The sequence below is a fragment of the Culex quinquefasciatus genome, chromosome 3 (assembly GCF_015732765.1).
Source record: "Culex quinquefasciatus strain JHB chromosome 3, VPISU_Cqui_1.0_pri_paternal, whole genome shotgun sequence".
Lineage (NCBI taxonomy): Eukaryota > Metazoa > Arthropoda > Insecta > Diptera > Culicidae > Culex > Culex quinquefasciatus.
Genome location: NC_051863.1, coordinates 165,347,610 through 165,369,294, shown reverse-complemented (window position 1 = coordinate 165,369,294; position 21,685 = coordinate 165,347,610). Strand labels below are relative to the sequence as shown.

The 21,685-nt window shown below is 33.6% G+C and overlaps 1 protein-coding gene across 8 annotated transcripts in view; it reads right to left on the bottom strand.

Annotated features, from left to right (window-relative positions):
* The window catches only part of LOC6054536 (four and a half LIM domains protein 2), a 278,680-nt gene that overhangs the window by 31,550 nt on the left and 225,445 nt on the right, over nt 1–21,685 (bottom strand). Inside the window, exon 1 of one of the 8 annotated variants that reach the window (XM_038262092.1) lies at nt 320–793. The exons of the other annotated variants lie outside the window; for them this stretch is intronic. Coding sequence (XP_038118020.1) covers nt 320–501 — 182 coding nt within the window. The 5' untranslated portion in view covers nt 502–793. Of the gene's footprint in view, nt 1–319; nt 794–21,685 lie in introns of those variants that run through there. 8 annotated transcript variants of the gene reach the window in all.

The following is a 21,685-nucleotide window of genomic DNA, read 5'->3' as shown; positions in this document are numbered from 1 at the left end:
GTGACAAAACACCGATGCGATGTTTTCTTGAACACCCTAGCACGCAAAACGGGCGATCATTTCTCACGCCATCCCGATCATTACTCATCTTCGCGAACTTCTCGTTGTCGATCGTCGCAGCAGAACTTACGACCCGATCTTGATCAAGATCATGCGTCTAAATCACACTTAAGCCGCTTATCTTCAGCGACGGGAAAGGACCGCGTGACCTTATCCGGAAGGGGTGTCAAAACGGTCGTAATCCGGGAGTCCTTCTTGGGATCGTCGATCTCTCTCTCTCTCGCTCCAACAAGGTCGCCACCGAGTCGTTCCAGTTTACCCCTTGTCCTCGATGGCGTTGGCTTGGCCGCCCAGCGTCTGGTAGTCGGTCTGCTCCATCTCGGTGATGGTGACCTCGCCGGTCGCGTCCGACGATTCCCGGCGCTTGGTCGTGGTCTTCTTCACCTTGCGCGTCTTCTTGACCTCCACGGTCTGGGTGCGCATCACATCGACATCGGCCATTTTTTTGTTCCTTTCTAAACTGATTGATCGATTCTTAAACACGAGTAACTAATCGTAACTGGTAGCAGTAGAAGGTAGCAGGAGAGGAATAACACTCGCGATCACTTCTGGATCTTCTGAACTCTGAAATCTCACGGAACTAAACGCGCGGCCCGGCGGTTTGAAAGCTAGAACTTGAACGGCTTCTAGAGAGCGGAAAAATATAATTTTTCAGAGGGAATATAGAGCTAGCAGCTAAGCCAGTAGCAAACTGTAGCGCCTCGACGGTCGAATTTGATCTCGATCTCTGCGACTTGTCGACTTGTTTTTGTTGTTGCTGGCGTTGCTGTACGGCGTTTGCTCACAACACCAACAAAAACGGCGACGGGCCGTCCTTCCAGAGAGGGAGTTTTGGGCGGCTCTCCCCAAACGGCGGCGTTCTTTTCGGTTTTCTTGGGGTCGTCTGCGAAATTCGTTTAGCGGATTCACAGCCCAGACGTCATCGTGGAAAATGCGCGGTGTTGAGAGCGATGACGTAGAGAGAGAAACGGCGGCGATGATCGTCGGATAAGAGTGGTGAAGGAATACAGACACACGTGGGTGTAAGTGTTTGTGTTTGACGAGTGATGACGTGTGGATGTGCGAACGGAGAGATGTTGTGTGCACTTGTTTGCGAGAAAAGGGAAAATAGGAAAATTGCAGGATTCGATCTCCCAGATTTTCGCAGGCAGACATAGCTTTTTCGTGATTTTGTGAATTTTGTTCACAGTCATCAAGCTTAAATTGTAAGCAAAATTGTAATGTTTTAAATTGAATATCTAAAAAGTAAATGAGCAAGATGAGATGAGATTTCGGTAATTGAATTTTAGTATTTTTTAATCTTTTTTGGTGTCTTCGGTATTTCCAAAGAAGCCATTTTGCATCTTTATTTTGTCCATATAATTTCCCATACAAATTTGGCAGCTGTCCATACAAAAATGATATGTGAAAATTCAAAAATCTGTATCTTTTGAAGGAATTTTTGGATCGATTTGGTGTCTTCGACAAAAATGTAGGTAGGGATATGGACTACACTTAAAAAAAACCGTGTATCGTAAATTTTATTTGTGATTTTTAATTTAACTTTTTGCAACTAAAACTAGATTTCCAAAAAAAAGCACCATTTTTATGTGTTTTGGAGGACATTAAATTCCAACTTTTCAGAAATTTCCAGAATGGGCAAAAAATCTTTGACCGAGTTATGATTTTTTGAATCAATACAATTTTTTTCAAGAAATCGAAATAATGGTCGCAAAAAAATTTCAATTTAATTTTTTGATGTAAAATCGAATTTGCAATCAAAAAGTACTACAGTGAAATTTTGATAAAGCGCACCGTTTTTATGTTACAGCCATTTTTGGTAAGTTTTTAGAAAATAGTCTTAGTTATTTTTTTATTTGTGCCCATGTTTGCCCACTTTAAAAAAAAGTATTTTTGAAAAGCTGAGAAAATTTTCTATATTTTGCTTTTTTGAACTTTGCAGAGGTTTAAAAACAGGAAAATTGATGTTTTCTAAGTCTCACCAAAACAACCCACCATTTTCTAATGTGGATATTTCAGCAACTAATGGTCCGATTTTCAATGTTAAAATATAAAACATTCGTGAAATTTTCCGATCTTTTCAAAAGCAATATTTTCAAAAAATTTCAATCAAGACTAACATTTCAAAAGGGCCAAACATTCAATATAACGCCCTTTTGAATTGTTAGTCTTAGTTTAATTTTTATTTATATATTGTTTTCGAAAAGATCGGAAAATTTTACGAATGTTTCATATTTAAACATATGTTCAATTTTTGTGGAATTGAAATCTACAGCACCGCAAAAGTTCTTTTCTCTGCGATTTTTTTCCGTGCTTGAATATTTCGAAAACTAATGGTTGCAAAAAAATGGGCAGGTGTAATATGCATTTTGAAACACTTTTTTTATTCTAATATTGATGATCATGGCTTGTGATTTCATTTTTAATACGTTTGAAGCAGTCATGAAATCTATGTTTTTTAATAATATTATATATTTATTAAGCATAAAATAATAGAACTACCTCAATAATAAAAATTGGTGACAATCTTTACTTCAATCTAAACAAGTACGACAGTTTTTAAATAACTACAAATAAACTACAACTACAAATTTTAGTTCCAATATATTTTTTATATTACACATATTTAACAAATTATTCTTAAATTACTTCGCCAACTGGGGAAAACCAGGACTACAGGCTGAATAGGTATAGGATTTCAGAACAATAAATTTGGCAATAAATTTGGAAATCGGTGTACTAATTGTTTTGTTCTGTTCCTGATTTAACCGTAGTTATTCAAAACACGATGCAAAAAAAATACTTAAAATTTTTAATTCTTTAAATTTGTCATGATTTGCCCCAGATTCCGGTGTTTGATGAAAAATAATTTAATATGATAATTATACGTAAATATAACATCCAGTCTTTTAAAAATACATGAAATTATACAGAAAATATTTAAAGCGCCAGGCTTTTTTCTGATTTTTGAACTAAAATTTTAACATTCTTCCCTAATAAGCCGAATTAATGTTGATATATGCCTTATACAAATTTCAATGCTTCAAAATTCGCACTATGTATTCCCATATTATAATAGACCAAAATTAGTTTGTTTTCAATTCCGGAAATTCCCGGGAAAAGTTATAAAAACTCCCGAATTCGGGAATTCCCAGTTTTGGAAAAATCCCGGGATTTTTATCCCGGCAATTCCCGGGATGAACGCACTATGTTGGATTTACCGTTGGGTCACGTCGCGCCAACTGGCACACCACTCGAAATGCACTTTCTCTGATCAAGCTTAAATTTGTTGGAGCTATTGATACTATCAAAACATGTAAGAATTTTGATTTTGAACCAAATTGAACCACCCCTTATTTTTTGGAACCGCAGCAAGTTTTTGCAATTTTTGACATTTTTTCAAAAAACCTTTTTTTTCAAATTGCCATATCTTGGAAACAAAAAATAATAGAGCAAAACTTGACAGCTATTTTTAAAAGGAAAACTGAATCAAATGGTTTCATCAGATTTTCGATTGGAATGAAACTTTTGCCCAACATTCGAAAAATTGATTCTTATGCAAAATCGTCTGGGAACACGATGACAAAGTTGAAATTAAAATTTAAACGAATGTATATCGAGAAAATCGCGTTGTTTATTTATGTTTTATTCGTATCAATAGCTCCACCAAATTTGAGCTTGATCAGAAAAAGTCGATCTCGAATTTGAACTTTTTTTGTGTACAGTTGAGGCGGAATGACCCCGTTACAATTTAAATGAAAAGTAGTACAAGCATTCAAAATATCCAGTTTATTTGTTTGTAATTTTTAGAATCATTCGCTGAAGCATTGCCTTCAAATGTGTTTAATAATGTTGTACCAATTTTACAATTTTTCGATTTTTGAGTTTTTTTTTTCATATTTTCTCAAATGATGTAACATTCAAACAAATATTAAATTTTCTGAATGTTACATCATTTATGATGTAACACTTTTGCACGTCATTAACCATTTAAATTTGAATGCAATTTAATATAAATTTGCAACAAATTATACGTAAAATCGTCGGCGTCGAATCTCAAGTTAACATCAACTGAGTTTACATGTAATTCATATTTTCCGTGTTGAGTAAATTCACATATTTTTATTCTGTGTAGAATGAAAACATTTGCACTTAAGTTGTAAAAACCCGATATAATTTCACCAGAGGTGAAATAGAGCCTTTCTTACAAAATGATGAAACTCCGACAAATATATTGGTGCAATTAATTTTTCAGGAACAAAATGATACCACCCAGTGAGACCTAAAGGTTCGATTATTTTTAGGCTAAACCTCGAATACCATTTTTTTTTATTTTCAGAGATACATTATGGGTCGCAAGGTATTAAAATTTAATTAAGAAAAACATATTGGATTGACATTATTAGAAAAATATAAAGGGTACTCAGTCTTTAATGTTAGTCTATGATTAACTTAAAAAATATGTATCGCTATTGCAAGCGTAAATGGGCTGGCGTTTTTGCTTCGACTTGACGACTTGTCGATCTTTCGAGCGAGAACGTGCCGGGACTTCAAATTTGATGTTCAGTATATGATTCTGTAGAAAACCAAAAAAAAAATAATGGGAAAAATAGGGTAAAAATAAGACGAAAAACAGTAATATGGCTATATCTCTGGAAATACATTTTGGAAAAGCCGAAGCAGTTTATGGCGCATGTTTTCGAATGGCTTTTTGTTTGAAACTGAATTCTTGTAATTTAATAGTGTTATCTGTAAAATAGTCCAAAAAATACCTCTAAAAATGGCTTTGACCACATTTATTGGTCGAAAATTGTGAATCGAAAAATAAAATGTTCGTCTCCGACCTCCTGGCTACAAACCTGAAATATAAAAAATGTGGGTTTTACGAGCGGTTTTCCAATGATGGGAGACACAAGTTTTTAAGAGCGGATACATACATCGCTCAAGTATTTCAGAAAAAGAGCTCTCAAAAATCAGACTTTGAGTTCCGGGTTTCGGGCCAAAATTCAATCGAAAGAGCGCATTTAAACCTTCAATTTAGTAATAGGATTTTTTCTGGGACGTTTCCTCGCCGCGCACGAATTTTTTAAGATTTCTGAGAAAAGTGTTTTTCCAAAAGCAAACCATAAACCTTGCTTTTGTAAGAAAGGCAATAAAAAGCGTAGAGGCATAGTCATGATCAATAAAATTATTACTGCATACTCATTTTTACTTAAAAACTTATAAAAACTTGTTTATAAATATTTCAGCCATAGTATACCACTCAAAGTACTTATTACTACTGGTACTGGCAAAATCGGTTCTCCATACTTCCATAAAATCCAAAAATTGTAAATAGTTTGAACAAGGAACGAACTGAACTAATTTTCCATAAAAAAACATTTGAGAAAAACCATTTACCTCGTCTAAATATTTTTGAAGAGTTCAAAATTTTCAAATTGATTGGTCCAATCATATCATAAAAAATGATTTTTGGCGATGTTTTAGATCGATGTTCATTTGAAAATATTTGCAATAGACTTTTTTTTGGAGGTTGTGGGGTAATTTGGAATTTGCATCAGCATTTTCAAGTTAATTTTTCATCGGATATGATCTCCAACATTTTTTTATGCTGATGCCATTGAGCAAAAAAGAATATCGATGATCATATCCGGTAAAAAAAGCTAAATTTAAAACTGTTTTTTAAATAAAATATTTAAAATACATCTGCTACAAAAACAGAAAAAAAATCATGGTAATATAACATCTGGGAAGGGGTACATCTCTTATGTCAGAAAAAGGTGTAATTTTACCTCTGGAAATGTGTAATTTAACCACTTTTCTGGTGTAATGTCACTTTTTCAGTCTAAATTGAGGTAAAATTACATCATAAAAGAGGTAATATTCAACTTTCCAAAATTACAGCTTCCAAATTTACATTATTTTTTTCTTTGAAGTAAATATTTTCCTTCACCCTAAAACTACCACACATTTCCTGCAAACATTCCCACCTGCTAATTTTGATTCCCAGCAAAATGCCAACGGTTCATTCTTCCGAGAACTCATCTGCCACGTCTCCTAATGAAGTTGTTAGTTTTTCTGTGCTCGCGCGCCCGCCGAAACATTCCATTTCGTGAAACTATATCCAAACGGTGGCGCCAAAGGGGGAGAAAAGGGTTACGTAGTTTGCTATTTTTAGGTTGAAAAATTGCAATTTTGTTGCTCAGTCAGCCAGCAGCCGGTACATCGCACCGGGTGGATGCGTTTTCAGTGAGTCAAGTTTATTTTAAAAATGAACCATGATATTTTTGGTTTGAGAACGCACTCGTGTGTAGGTGAGATTCATCTGCGAGAATCCCAGATGTTGGCCATTGGTGAGAGTTTCCAGCCGAGTTATTTGTCTGGAATTAAATAAACTTTTTCAAATTTTTAAAATGCCTGGTTGGAGCAGTAAAAAAACCAAGACCACACCTTTTTCCACGGATGCCTCTGAGTGTGAAAAGTCGGAGGAAAATCAAAACAAACCACACGACACGACGACGACGAACCGCTCCGAACCAGATGGTTTGGCAGTGCTGCCGAAAATGCGCTAAAATTAGCTCCGCCGTTGTTCCCAGACTGGTTGGCGTTCGGTCGTTACGAAGCAGCAACAAGAAGGCCGTTAGCCGTGACGTCAGGCCGTGCGCGTGCCGTTAAACGAGTCGCGTGCGGGATTGTCGAGAGGAATTTCCCACCGTTTTTTCCCCCGTAATTTGTGTGCGCGCGCGCTCTCTCTCTCTCGCTTATTCTCAAAGTCGAGACTTTTCCACACCTAGCCAAACTGAAAAATCGGCATTGCACACGACCCCAACAAGATGGGCAAGCGACTTCTTCTTTTGCGAATGAGCGAAAATGTGTGCAAACGAGATTTTCTCAGACGCGAGATTTTTTTTGCGCTTGGTGGAAATTTTATACTTTTGTTGATTTTTTTTTTCGTCAAACTCAATGACGACGATGAGGATTAATGATGGCTTTGGGCGGTGTTTTTTTTTTGTTGGGGGGAAAGTTTGTAAATATTATTTCAATTGCTGTTAGGGGGGGGGGGACCCGGGTGAGGTCGAGGGAGGAAAATAAAAGGGAAAATCGCGTCTTCTGTTAGAGATTTGAAGGATCTTCTAGTGAAGCGGGATGATGAGCATTCCGCGCGCCTAATTGGTTGGGATTTTTAGCTGGGGTTTAGCTTATAGTCGGGGTCGTAATCGTATAATATGATCGCTTGACGTTTTTTTGTTGCTGGTTTACGATCGTGGCGGAAACTTGGAAGCGATTGGGAAGCTAAAGTTGTCACAAGTTTGGCGGACCAAGGTTGATTGATGTGCTGAATTATGGCTAAATAAATAAAGGGAAGCAAGGATAAGTCTCTTGTTAGAAATACAAGATAGTTTAACAGTATTATTTTCATAACAACTTAGACGAAAATCTTGATTCTTTTTGAGAGATAAGAAGAATTCTAGGAAATGTTCTCATTTGCAAAAAATAAAATAAAATGGAAATAACAAGCCATGGTATTAACATTTTAATGAGAAAAGAGAGCAACTCTCTACGAGATCGGCCAATTTCGATCATTTTTATTTTTTGTATTTTTTGATTTGGCTTTAACTATGTGGGGGCCTTCCCTATGACCAAAGAAGCTATTTTGTGTCATTGGTTCACCCATACAAGTCTTCATACAGTTTTGGCAGCTGTCCATACAAAAATGGTATGTACATATTCAAACAGCTGTAACTTTTGAGTGAATTTTCTGATCAATTTGGTGTCTTCGGCAAAATGTAGGTATTGTTGAGGACTATTGAGAAAAAATAGGTACACGGAAAAAAAATTTACAGATTTTTTTATCAACTTTTTTTTTACAAAAACTCTATTTCCCAAAATACGTATTTTTTGATTTTCGAGATTTTTTGATATGTTTTAGGGGACAAAAACCCGCAACTTTTGAGCCATAGAAAAACATGGTCAATTATTCTGACGCCAAGTTATGAATTTTTGAAAAAATAATGATTTTTGGAAAAATCAAAATTTCATGCAAAAACAAATGTGAAGAAATTTTTTAGTGTAAAATTGAATTTCCAATCAAAAAGTTCTTTCCAGACTTTTAGATGAAAGGCTCTGTTTTCAAGATATAGCCACCGAAAGTTTGAAATTAGCAAAATATTTGCAGTTTTTTGATTTTTAAAAATAGTGGCCATGACTGACCATTTCTATAATTTTTTTTTTGAAAAACTCAGAAAATTTGCTATAAAATTGTCTAAGAGACATTGAAGATTGGACCTCTGGTTGCTGAGATACAGCGGCTTAAACAAAAAGAAACACGAAAATTGAAGTTTTCTAAGTCTCACCCAAACAGCCCACAATTTCTAATGTCGATATCTCAGCAACTAATGGTCCGATTTTCAATGTTAATGCATGAAACAGTTTTGAAATTTTCCGATCTTTTCAAAAAAAGTATTTTGAAAACTTTTAAATCAAGACTAACATTTTAAAAGGGCCTAACATTGAATATTACGCCCATTTAAAATGTTAGTTTTGATTTATTTTTTTTTTCAAAATATTTTATTCGAAGAGATCGGAAAATTTTAGAAATGTTTCATGTTTTAACATTCAAAATCGGACCATTAATTGCTGAGATATCGACATTAGAAAATGGTGGGCTGTTTGGGTGAGACTTAGAAAACTTCAATTTTTGTGTTTCTTTTTGCAACCAGAGGTCTTATCTTCAATGTCTCTTAGAAAATTTTATAGCAATTTTTTCAACTTTTCAAAAAAATATTTATAGAAATGGTCAATCATGGTCACTATTTTTTTAAATAGAAAAACTGCAAATATTTCGCTAAAATCAAACATTCGGTGGTTATATCTTGAAAACAGAGCCTTTTATCAAAAAGTCTTTGAAGCACTTTTCGATTGGAAATTCATTTTTACTTTAATAAATTACTTCAAATTTGTTTTTGCATGAAATTTCGATTTTTTTTCCCAAAAACACTATTTTTTCAAAAATTCATAACTCGGTGGCAGATTTTTTGACCATGTTACTCTATGGCTCAAAAGTTGCGGGTTTTATTTCCTTTAAAACATATCAAAAAATCTCGATAATCAAAAAATACGTATTTTGGGAAATTGAGTTTTTGTGAAAAAAATGTTAATTAAAAAATCGGCAAAAAAAATTTCCGTGTTCCTAATTTTTTCTCAATAGTCCTCAACAATACCTAAAACTTTGCCGAAGACACCAAATTGATCAGAAAATTCATTCAAAAGTTACAGATATTCGAATATTTACGTACAATTTTTGTATGGACAGCTGCCAAAATTGTATGGAGACTTGTATGGGTGAACCAATAACACAAAATAGCTTCTTTGGTCATAGGGAAGACCCCCACAAAGTTTGAGCCAAATAAAAAAGTACAAATAAAATCCATTTCCATTTCAATATTTCAGCAGTCAATGTTTTTTGGAAGAAATATTTCAGTCGTCGTTTTTTTTTGGAAGAACCGCTCATGTTGCAAGATTGGAAAAACTCACAAAAATATTATGATAGTCAAGAAAAGATTGTTTTAAAAAGTAAGAATCAACTTCCAAAATATTTTAGTTGTCGAACTTTTGTTTTAAGGAACTGCTCATGTTTGAAAGAATGGAAAAACTCACTAAAATAAAATAAAAACTTAAAAAATATTTTCGAAGTCGAACTTTTCTTTGAAGAACTGCTCATGTTTAAAAGAATGGAAAAACTCAATCTTGACAATCAAGAATAAGTTGTTTTTTTTTTTAAATAAAAATAAACTTTCAAAATATTTCACTAAATGAACTTTTTTTCAAGGAACTGCTCATGTTTGAAAGAATGGAAAAACTTACAAAAATATTTTGACAATCAAGAATAGGTTATTTTTTAAAATATAAATGAACTTCCAAAATATTTAATAAGTCGAACTTTTTTTTAAGAACAACTCATGTTTGAAAGAATAGAAACCTTCTCAAAAATGGTTCGGAAGTTATTCTGTTTGTTTAAAAAAATTATCATAAAACCAAGGATCAAAAAATAATTGTTTGTAAGAAAATATTTTTTCCAGGATTTTTTTAGAAGTTTATAATTATAATTATTTGTTCCATTTCTCCACATTCGACCTTTTGTCCTTTCGACGTTTTGTCCTTTGACCTTTTATCCACTTTCGACCTTTTGTCCATTCGACCTTATGTCTTTCGACCATTTGGCATTCGACCATTTTTCATTCGACCTCTTTCGAACTTTTGTCGCACATCCGGGAATAAGATGTCTAGAATGCGTTTTTTTTTTTCTCGGAAATACACAAAATATTTTAAAAGGAGCTCAAAAATCAAAGCAGGAAAATGCTCGGCAAATTGTTTCCAGTTGATTTAAAATTTAAAAATATTTGCAACGGCTTTACCTTTATTTACACATAGTAAAATTCAGGGCTGCGGAGTCGGGTCATATTTCAAACGACTCCGACTCCGACTCCGACTCCGGCTTTCTCAGATTAGCCGACTCCGACTCCGACTCCGGCTCCGGCTTTCAACAAATGGTTGGCTCCGACTCCGACTCCGACTCCGGCCAACCAACTCTAGCTGACTCCGACTCCGACTCCGACTCCAGCTTTCAACAAATGGTTGGCTCCGACTCCAACTCCGACTCCACATATGTTTAAATGTTTCAAAAGTTAGTTAACTATTATCAGTTAATTATTTTTAAAACATTGATAAATAGGATTATTTAAATACTCTCTAAGCGTCTTGCTTTTCTCAAGAAAATAAGTTAAGTAAAGTGAAGTAAAGTAAATAAACGGAAAAAAAGTTTCTAGGTTACAAATTTTATACGTTATAGAAACAGAAATCAAAAAATATCTTCAGTTTTAGAGGCATTTTGAGGAGAACAGTTTTGTAAGTAAATTTGGATGTATTGCTTAACTTCAAATTAGAAAATATTTTTTCAAAGCTAATAAATTTAAATATTAAATTGTTATTTTTGAATGAATAATTAAAAGAAACCTGGCCTTAATGATCTATTGAACAATAAAAGAAGCAAGTGACAGGCACCTTGTTTTTTGAATGACAATTTTAAACGAAACATTTTTTTTTTTAAGACGTACATGGACATCACGCCATGGCTGAAGGAGATTATTATTGCAAATAAATGTATCTAAACAATTTCTTCGTGGAAAGGACGCTTAAGATGTCCTTTTCAAATATCTGTGACATGGAAAATATTTTACCCTGGAAATTTTTAATTTATTTTAATTTTAAAATTTTATATACTTTAAAAAGGAGGTTCACCCTAGTAACATTTTTAAACTTACAGGTTTTATCATGGTTCTGGAAACCCTCATACGGCCTAAATAGGCTTTTATGGCCTACTTAAAACCTAAAATGTTACTTGGGCACGATACTTCGTGAAACCTAAAACGAAGCTTTATGAATGATCTTGCGCCTCCATCAAAATATATGAAAAAACTTAAAATATAATAAAAAAACAAATATCCACAAGTAAAATATTTTCTAGGTCACAAATATTTTATTTTGTTAAAGTACATTGATTTGCAATGATTATCACCTTTCGTCATAATGGCGTGGGACATACAGTATGAGAAAATTTGTACCAGTTGATAATATTTTGATTCTGTTATTTATTTATAATATTTGAAAAATAAATTAAAATCCTATACTTTGTTCTATACATTTTTTTATTCGTTTATTTTTGTACTGAATTCTTGAGATTTGTTCAACGATAATTTGCAACGCTATCAAAATAGTTTACCTAAAATCAACATCAACATCAACAATCAATGATTATTTCAAATTTGTTGCAACTTCTTTTAACATATTTTGTTAGTTTACATTATTTTAAATGCAACACTTTGATTTTCTTGTACTCATAGTGCAATAACACAATTAGAGCATTTCAATCACAATAAAAAGCTTCAATAACATAAAGGCATCTGATATCAATTAAAAATAAAAGATATTTTTTAAATTAAGCTGTTCTATAAGAAGTACTGAACAATAAAAAAACATATTTTTTGTTGAATTTAAGATAACTCCGGCTCCGACTCCGACTCCAGGTTATCAGAAATCTTCGGCTCCGACTCCGACTCCGACTCCAGCTCTTAAAATTTAGCCGACTCCGGCTCCGACTCCGACTCCAGCTGCTCGAGTTTTGACGACTCCGACTCCGACTCCGACTCCAGGTCCCCAAAAAGACCCGACTCCACCGACTCCGGCTCCGACTCCGACTCCGACTCCACAGCCCTGGTAAAATTCCCATGAGCAATTTTTTATAATATTTGGGACTAAAAAGACAAATTTTGAGCTTTAAGAAAAGTTGATCCAATAAGATTGATAATGGTTCTTTGTTCTTTTCCTTTATCCGCTGTATCACAGCAACAGCAACTACAATGATTCTAGATAAATTTATAAAAAAAATCTGATCTCTTTCGAAAAAAAGTGACAACATAAAAAAATGAAAACTGTTTTTTTTGTTGAAAAACGTTATAAAATGGTACTAAAATGAATGAAACTATATTTATAAGTCTTCATTTAGAGTGATTTGCACCTTACTAACATTCCCGCAAATTCTGATTCAGCTGCTTGAACACATCTTAGTCACTTTGAAAACCAATTAATTATACCCATAAACCTTCCAAGCGTGATTTACCCTCGTCTCGGAACATGTTCGCGAAACTCCAAAAGTAATACACATCTTTGGGTCGGAGTCCTTGACCAAAAAGGTATCGCCGTCGTCGTCGTCGACTCCTCCCCCTCAGGATCATCATCCACATACTCTGAACAGATGCAACCGTTGATGATTCAACACCATCCGGCGGTCTCCAAAACTCAAAACCAGAGAGCCTGTGGTGGAAGTTTACAAGCTGTTGACGCGACATCCCCAGGGTCAGGACCACCTTGCCTTTAATCCCTAATAGAAGATTTCGATTAAACAACTGTTGAATTTATGGTTAAATTACTTTTAATGATTTTTCATGTTTTTAATGTTTGTCTTAAAACAATGATACGCGAAAATATATTAAAAAGTCTTCAGAACATCGTTTTTTTCATTTCTGCTCCTAATGAAACTTGAATCCCTTGGTTGATGCGATGTAACAAGAAACTTTAAAATATATGGTTTTGAATAATATTTCAAAGGTAGAAAACAATTTCTAGTTTGGCTGGGGCAACCATTCGGCGCAGGTTCGTCATCTGCATTTTGCGGGCGCAATTAAGTTAATAAATCCCTACAAACACAGACCCTGTCTCCGCCGGTGCGGGTTGATTCGGGGTCCTCACTTTTTTGGCATCATTTTTCATCCGCAACGAACCCATCGCTGACATCTGACAGTCCGCGAGTGAGGTTGAAATGGAGATGTTCTCGCAAAGACTGTGTCGGCAGCAGGGTGGATAAACCTTGGGAAATGATGCTTACAAGAAACTGGGTTTGTTTCGGTCAAGTGGCGTGTACCACAGGGTGACGACATTGACCGTTGTTGTCACATGTAAACAGTCGTATGTCGCGTTGCGTCTCGGGGAAAATTTATGACAGGATTTTTAACCATTAATTATAAACTTGATACCCCCCTTTGTGGGATGCGGACCGTATCGGACAGAAAAGTGGGAAAAATAATAAAATATTCTGAGTGAACAGTGAAGGAAATTGCTAAGATGAAGGGGGTAAGCCCGTCGTTGAAGCGTGAGACAGTTTTAAATGATCCTTGCGAAGAATCATTAAGAACTAAACAACAAACTCTTGCAACATCTTTATTAATAACATAATTTTCGATTATCTGTTTTTCTTCGTAGAGAGCGGGACTCTAACTGAATTAGTTGGAATGGAAAATGGTCGAAAATGAAGTAATAAGAAAAGTATTAATATTTATTATCATTTTTTTCTGAAACTTAAATGTGAAATAATCATTTGTCTCACTATGATATTTTTGGGAGTTTTTAAAACAAGCGAGAGAAATATTCTTAATTCAGTTATGATTTTATGAATTTTAGACTCTAAATAAAAACAGATGTTTAGATTGGGAGTTGCCCTCTTTGTTTATGAACTATTGGCCTATTTAATATGTTTTGGATCTCCTAATATTGTTTTTTTTTTTTAAATTTTTTTAGATAATTATGTCTTGTTTTAGAAATAATGTTATGTGTTTCTTCATCTTTTAACAATATTTTTTCAAGTTTTATTAATATCATTTGTTAATTTGTCTTTTTTCTTTCAAGCAAAAGCAGTTATTTTGAAAAAAAAACAAATTTGACTTATTTCAAAGTATTTTATACTTTATTCATAAAATTTTAGCTGGTTCCAAAAGTGTTTTCGTTTGTGTATTTTTCATTCGGGTTTTTGATATGTTTTTAATAAATTCAGATTTTCAAATTTAAACTTTTTTTGAAATAAGCCATTTAAATTAATTAATTTAAGGTTCTGTAATATACCTGTGTTTACTCCTAGCAAAATAATTGTCCTGCTTCAAAAACATTTTTTTGAGTTTTTCATCCTTTGAATCATGTACAGTTCTTTAAAAAAAATGTTTCAAAATTTAATCATTCTTTTTTTACCATTCAATAAAATTTGTTTTTGATCCAAAATTATTTTTTTGAGCTTTTTCATTCTTTTAATGATTGAATGTTTCAAAATAGTTTTGTTACTAAAAGTTTAATTAAAATTGAATTTGAAGAATTAGGCAATATTTTTTTGTTTTTCTATCCATTCTACAAAAAAAAAGATTAATTTTTCTGTAATTTTTCTCGATTTTTTCATCGTTTGTATCACGAGCCATTCTTTAAAAATTTTGATGACAAAAAATCTAAACTTAGTTAAAAGTAGTTTTTTAATCTTTCAAAAAATGGGAAGTTCTATTAAGTCTTGTTTTGATTTTTGTCTTTTGACCTTTTATCGTCTTTTATCAGAAATCTTCAAAAAATTTAAACTCATGAAATTTTAGATAAATTTTCTCTTCTCTCTTAAATTTCGGGTTTTCTATTTTTTTGGTATTTTTTAATACGTCTAAAACTTTTTTGGTGCTTTCGGTGTGCCCAAAGAAGCCATATTGCATCATTAGTTTGTCCATATAATTTTCCATATAAATTTGGCAGCTGCCCATTTAAAAATGATACATGAAAGTTCAAAAATCTGTATCTTTTGAAGGATTTTTTTGATCGATTTGGTGTCTTCGGCAAAGTTGTAGGTATGGATAAGAACTACACTGAAAAAAATGAAACACGGTGAAAATAATTGGTGATTATTAATTTTACTTTTTGTCACTTGATTTGCAAAAGAACACAATTTTTTTTATGTTTTTTTGAATCAATACAATTTTTTTTTGTCAAAAAATCGAAGTATTCGTCGCAAAAAATTTCATCCTCATTTTTCGATCTAAAATCAAATTTGCAATCGTAAAATACTTCAGTGAAATTTTGATAAAGTGCTCCGTTTTCAAGTTACAGTTTAAAAACAGGAAAATTGATGTTTTTTAAGTCTCACCCAAATAAGCCACTATTTTCTAATGTCGATGTCTCAGCAACTGAATTTTTTGAAAACAATATTTTCATTTATTTAAATCAAGACTAACATTTCAAAAGGGCATAATAATGAATGTTTGACACTTTTGAAATGTTAGTCTTGATTTATTTTTTTTGAAAACATTGTTTTCGAAAAGAATTTGCAACTTGTTGCATAAACTACTATTTCTGACCATTTTGATTTTTCTTATTTATTTGAATTATTGGAAATGAATTCAAAAAATGCACCAAATAAAACATTTTGAAAAATTATGAAAATTGCTCAAGAGAAGCAAAATTATTTAAAGTATTAATCATTCAAACACATATAATAATTTTATCAAATCAAGCAAATAAAAAATGCAACAAAATGAATCTTTCTCACAAATTTTCTACAGTTCAAGCTTATAAGACGTAGTTAATATGTTTTAGTAAAATCTTTCCCTAATTAGCCAAATCATCCCAGCCAAGTCCAACTCATAAACATCTCATTCCACCCACCCACGATCGGTGGCTAATCCACTGTTTAGCGTCGATACCGTCATGAAGATCGTAAACCATTTCACTCGAGAGGGCGGAAAATCACGCAGATTTCGTGCGCGTACGTGCGTATCCCTCGAAAAGCCCCCTCCGACCTCCGCTCTAATTTCCGGCGGTTTCTCAAAAAAAAAAAACGATGTTTTCTCTTGAAACTCGATGAATTGTGTGGTTCCGGTGTGTTATTTTTTTGTGTTGCTCTCTGATGATTTTGGCGAGGGGGTAAAAAAAAACCTAGCCCCAAAGTGACCGTTTATTTATGGTTGCCCATAAAACATCCCCCAAAAAAGTGAAGATTTGCGCGCGCGAAATAACAAATAAAACATCTGCCCGATTGTCAGCCGTTGACGGAGCGGTTTTAATACATTTGGCCTATTTTTTGTTGTTGAGAATTGTATTTTTATTTGAAACCAGCGCAAAAATACACAAACACAGCGGCGCGAGGGTAAACAGCTTAAACGTGGTGGCAAAATTCATGAATGAAAAAATAACATTTTCAAAACTTTAGGGGGGAAAACGTTGGAGTAACGATTTGACGATTTCCTGGCCGGATGGGGTCCCAAGTTGCGACTATGAACGCGAAACAATGTTTATCGCTACACTAATTCGCAACCGATTATGAAAATGGTACATAATTTCCTTTGTATCGCGCCGAAACACGGAGGGAAATTTATTGCTCGGAGCGCGGATTGTTCCTCCCCATAGCGACAAATTGGCAAAACGAAAATTTGACACATTAAGCCAGAACCGTGTCACAACAGTGTGAAATATGGTCAGACCCTGATAATCGATTGTTGTTGGTGGGAAAATTTACGATTTTGTCAGAAAATGGTTACTTACAAAGCGCGACTACTTACGGTCGGATATCGAGCAGTTTAATAAACTCACCTGAAAAGAAACAAACAGAAGAAAAAGGGGTAAGTGGCAGTAATAAAATGTTGTACTTTAGTAAGCTTTATCGGAAAGGAAAATAAACAATCTGAAAGCAGTTGAGAGTTGCTGCTACAACCGGTAAATGGAATGTGTGAATGTTGAAAGGATAATACTTGAATAGAAATAAAAGCAAGAATTGATTGTAACCTCTATCTGAGGATTTACATTTTACCAATTTATGTTAAACTTCAATTAAATAGTATTTAGTATAGTATTTTCATTTTTAAACCATATGGGTAGGGTTAGTGAAATTTCACGATTTCGCGGACAGCGTGAAATCTGCGAAATTTGGCTTTTTCCGCGAAATTCCGTGAAATTTTATGTTTGCGTGAAACTGTAACGATTTTTCCCAAAATAATTTATCAGACTCAAATAGGATTAAAATCAGTCTTAAGAACTACTGTAGAATTAAGCTAGTAAATACTCTGGTGTAACCCTTTCAAGCCGGAATTTTGAAAAAAATATTTTTGGAGTTAATTATGGGGAAATGATTTTTATGACCATACGAAAATTATAGGCTACTTTTGAAAATTTTCATTTTTGAGTCATATATGACCCAAAAAAGCAAAAGCAATCCACTTTAACGACCCCCGGGTCTTTTGTGGGATCTGTTGCAAGTTTCTGCTCATTTCCAGGCGTCCGATGGTTATGTGTAGTGAGTCAACCAAAACCTCTTTCACGCAAATGGACCGACGTTTTACTTCTCCATCCATTAGAAGGCCAGGAGGATAAGGCGGGAATCGAACCCGCGCCCCACAGCAACTTAGGGATCGGCAGCCGAAGCTGCTAACCACCGCGCCACGAGGCTCTATATGACCCATCAGGCCTGAAAGGGTTAATTACTAATATAGGGTCAGGGATTTTTGACGATTTCGTGCACAGAAAAAAAAATTGAATTTTGGAATGTTGAAAATTTGGTAGGTTGAATATTACCTCTTTATTTGTGTAATATTACATAAAAAATGTGTAAAAATGTGAACCTGATGAATATTCATCAAGAACTGATGAAAATTCATCATTTTCTGGGGTAAAATTTATCATTTATTTTGCCACAAAATCTGTCACCATTTCCTGATGAATATTACCATCATTTTTTTTCTGTGTGGACGGCGTGAAATCAATTTTCTCAAATCATTTTTTTTTAATAACAACACAAAAAATATTTCATGCATGAAGACTATTTGAGTAAATTTTATTTGTTTTCAATTTAAAAGCTTGATATGAACCATTGGAAGAACAATTATTGTTAAGATTTTCAGGTTTTTTAGAAACGAACTAAATTTAGAAATATTTTCATTGGCTGTTATAAAAAAAAATTACTGCTATTTTATTTAAAAGGTATAGTTTCAAAAGAACTTAAAATAATCGAGATTTGCTTTATTCAAAATAAAATGAAGAGTATTTTTGTCCTTGAAATCGCTTTCTAAAAACATATCAGATTATTTCTGTGTCCTGTTTAATTTCAAAGATATTTGATTATTTGGGTGAATGATTCCCGTGAAAGTAAAACATTTTTTTTTGTTCTCCGTTCTCATTTTGAATAAAACTTTCGATTTCGTTACAAATTATATGACTTTTGCCTATTGTTTTTAAATCAAATTTTTGGAAAGTCAGATGAAAACTTTGAAAATGATTTTAAACGTCGCAGAAATTTATATTATTTCATTCATTTTGGCTTTAAAAGATTGTTAAATCTTGCTTTGACATGAAATTCAATAAAATGTAAAATGATATAACAGAAGCAAATCCTAAGCAAATCAGCAAAAACTTTTTAGCTTTATTAATCGAATATTAAAAAAGCATTTCAATAAATGAGATAACGCATGCCCTACATTATGTTTCAAATATATATATATATATATATATATATATATATATATATATATATATATATATATATATATATATAGCTCATCCATAAACCAAGTGGAAACTTTTTTGAAAATTAGGAGAATTTTTCTGTGTCACGTTCAAATCTAGTGAAGATTTTTTTTTAGTTTATTGAATAATAATATGTAATGAAGCATATAAAGTAGTTTCATTTTAACAGTTTTCACGTTCCGCGAAATTTGCGTGAAATTTGGTGTTTTGAAATTTAGGTCCCCGTGAAATTTGCAATTTTCGAGCGTGAAAAATCACTAAGCCTACATATGGGTAATTCTCCGCCAACTCACACAGCGCACAGGCAACTTTGTAGAACATTGTTACACTCTAAAAAATAACCCTGCAAAGTTAGAAAAAACACGAAATTTTAAAATGAAAAATTTTGTTCTAAATGAAAAAATGACCCTTCTGGGTCAATGTAGATTCGAAAAGCACATTAAATTTCCCATAAAATGACATGTTCCAAAAATTTTTGCAGTCTGGTAACGGTAAATGGGAGAATTTTCCAAACTTTTTTAGTGTTTTTTCGATGAAAAATACGTTTTTTCGGAATTCTGAGTACGCCATCAAATCGGGCGTCCAATTTTACATAAAAGTCCCTTTGACACCAAATTTCTATCTCATCACCGTTTCAGGATGCAAATTATTGAAAAACACCTCTTTTTTCGCATGTTCAAAAATGGAAGGGGTCGTACCGCTCCTCCGTCACGAGATATCACAAAAACGGACCTCGGATTCGTGATCAAGGACAAAAGTTACCCCTTAGGACAAAGTTTCACGCAAATCGAAGAGGGGTCGGGGCAACTTTTCCCGATTTCGTGTGAGTTGGCGGAGAATTACCCATTGACTATGACTGATGATAATACGTTAAATAGATTTTGTGAAACAATATGAGAATTTATAATTTGAAAAATGCATCATTATCAAAAATATGTTTTAAGTTAATGCCTTCAAAGTCTGAGCAGATTTTGGAAATAGTTTATTTTAAATTGTCATTATAGAAAATATCTTCGATCATCGCCGATTAAATTCATATTTTTTTCGTTTCGAATTCGTCGCTTACTTTAATTAACTTTTAACAATGTTGTTGAACATATCAAAATATCTGGGAAATGCGTATTTAAAATTATTGGTAAATTTCGGAATATTTCTATTTCATTTCTGAATTTTCAACATTTTTAAACAATTTTTAGAGCAATTTCAGGAAAGGTATTAAAAAACACGATAATGTTCAACAGACTTCTGGACTGGACAGCTCGAGTTAATGTGTGTGTTTGTGTTTGGGGAACGACAACTATTTTAAATCTCATGTTCAACTGAAATCAAACCTCGAACTCGACAGAATGTTTGCTTTTGTTTTATTTATCGTCTGCCTGCAACACACAAAACATCATTAAAACTGCTTTTACAAACTCGAGTCGTGGTTTCAATATGCACGGAGAAAAAAGTTTTCCCAAAATCGTGAACAAGCGTTCATAAAATACAGAACCACGAACAAAGTTTTCAAATGTTTGCACGTTTTGTTGACAAAGGTCATTTGTTTTATTTGTGAAGTAGTATTATAAATTTGACAAGCAAGTGATAACTTTGTGCTGCTATTTTTTTGTTATGTTGAATTCTACAAGAATTAATCACTTAAATATCTCATTTTTTTAAATATAAAATTTGGGAAACATAAAATTATTTTCAGCCAAAACATGTTAAATTGAAGCCCATTTCACATGAATAATTCATGAAAAATTGGAGCACATTAAAACTACATTAATTCATGTAAAAACACTTCACAAGCATTTAAATTTGTGTCAAACTTCCATCCAAATTTTCAACCCACAAAACTCTACAGAACATTCAATTAATTTAACTTCCTTCATTTAGCTCACACACATGCCCACAAGTCCTTGGCCTGGCAACTTTCACCGATCTTGCCGTCCGTTTTCCTGATACTTTATTTCCGCAGAAAACAGCTTGACTCCAGGCTCAAGTCCCACGGCATCGAGTATCAACTAGATATATAAATAAAATGTCGTTCTCCCACCTGCTGCACTTGCAGTGTTCAACTGTTGCCGGTTTCTGACAGTTATCAGAAAAATGCAAAAGGTGCGTCCAAGTTCTAGGTTACTTGTTACGTTGACAACGTTGACAGTCGGTTGTCGGTTAGTTCGGTAAGCTTGCTTGCTTTGAGGAATGTTTAGAAAAAATACGAGTAATGTTAATAAAAAATAAAAAGACTGACTGTAACTCAATATTCAGATAATTTAAATGACCACAACCACGCCTACTCCGGATGATGTCGTTCGCTGACTATTTCTGGATCCGGCCAGATTTGAACCTGCTTGCGGTTGAACCGTAAAACATTAGCAAACAATATTTTTTACGAGTTAAGCCAAGTCAAATACAACAAACCTGACAGTCAAACCCGACGGGGTGGTTAAAATGGGAAAGTTCTGTCGCTGCAGATTTTAACGATCATCACGCGGTACAACATTTCCCGGGAGGGAAACCACATTTGATGGTCTTTAAGTGTAATAAAAAAAGCACAAGCCAACGCTTAAGTTTGATTAATTCGTGTATTTCGGGACATTTAAGAGATTTCTTGTTTTGTAACGAAAGGAGAAAGTGGACAGTTTTTGGTTTGGCTTTCTCTCTCTCGTTTTTGAAGCATATGAAATGCACACTGCCCCACGGAGCTTCCAAAAATAGCTGAAAATTGGAAAATCTTTTTTCCACCCACCCACATACAAAAGACAGCACAACC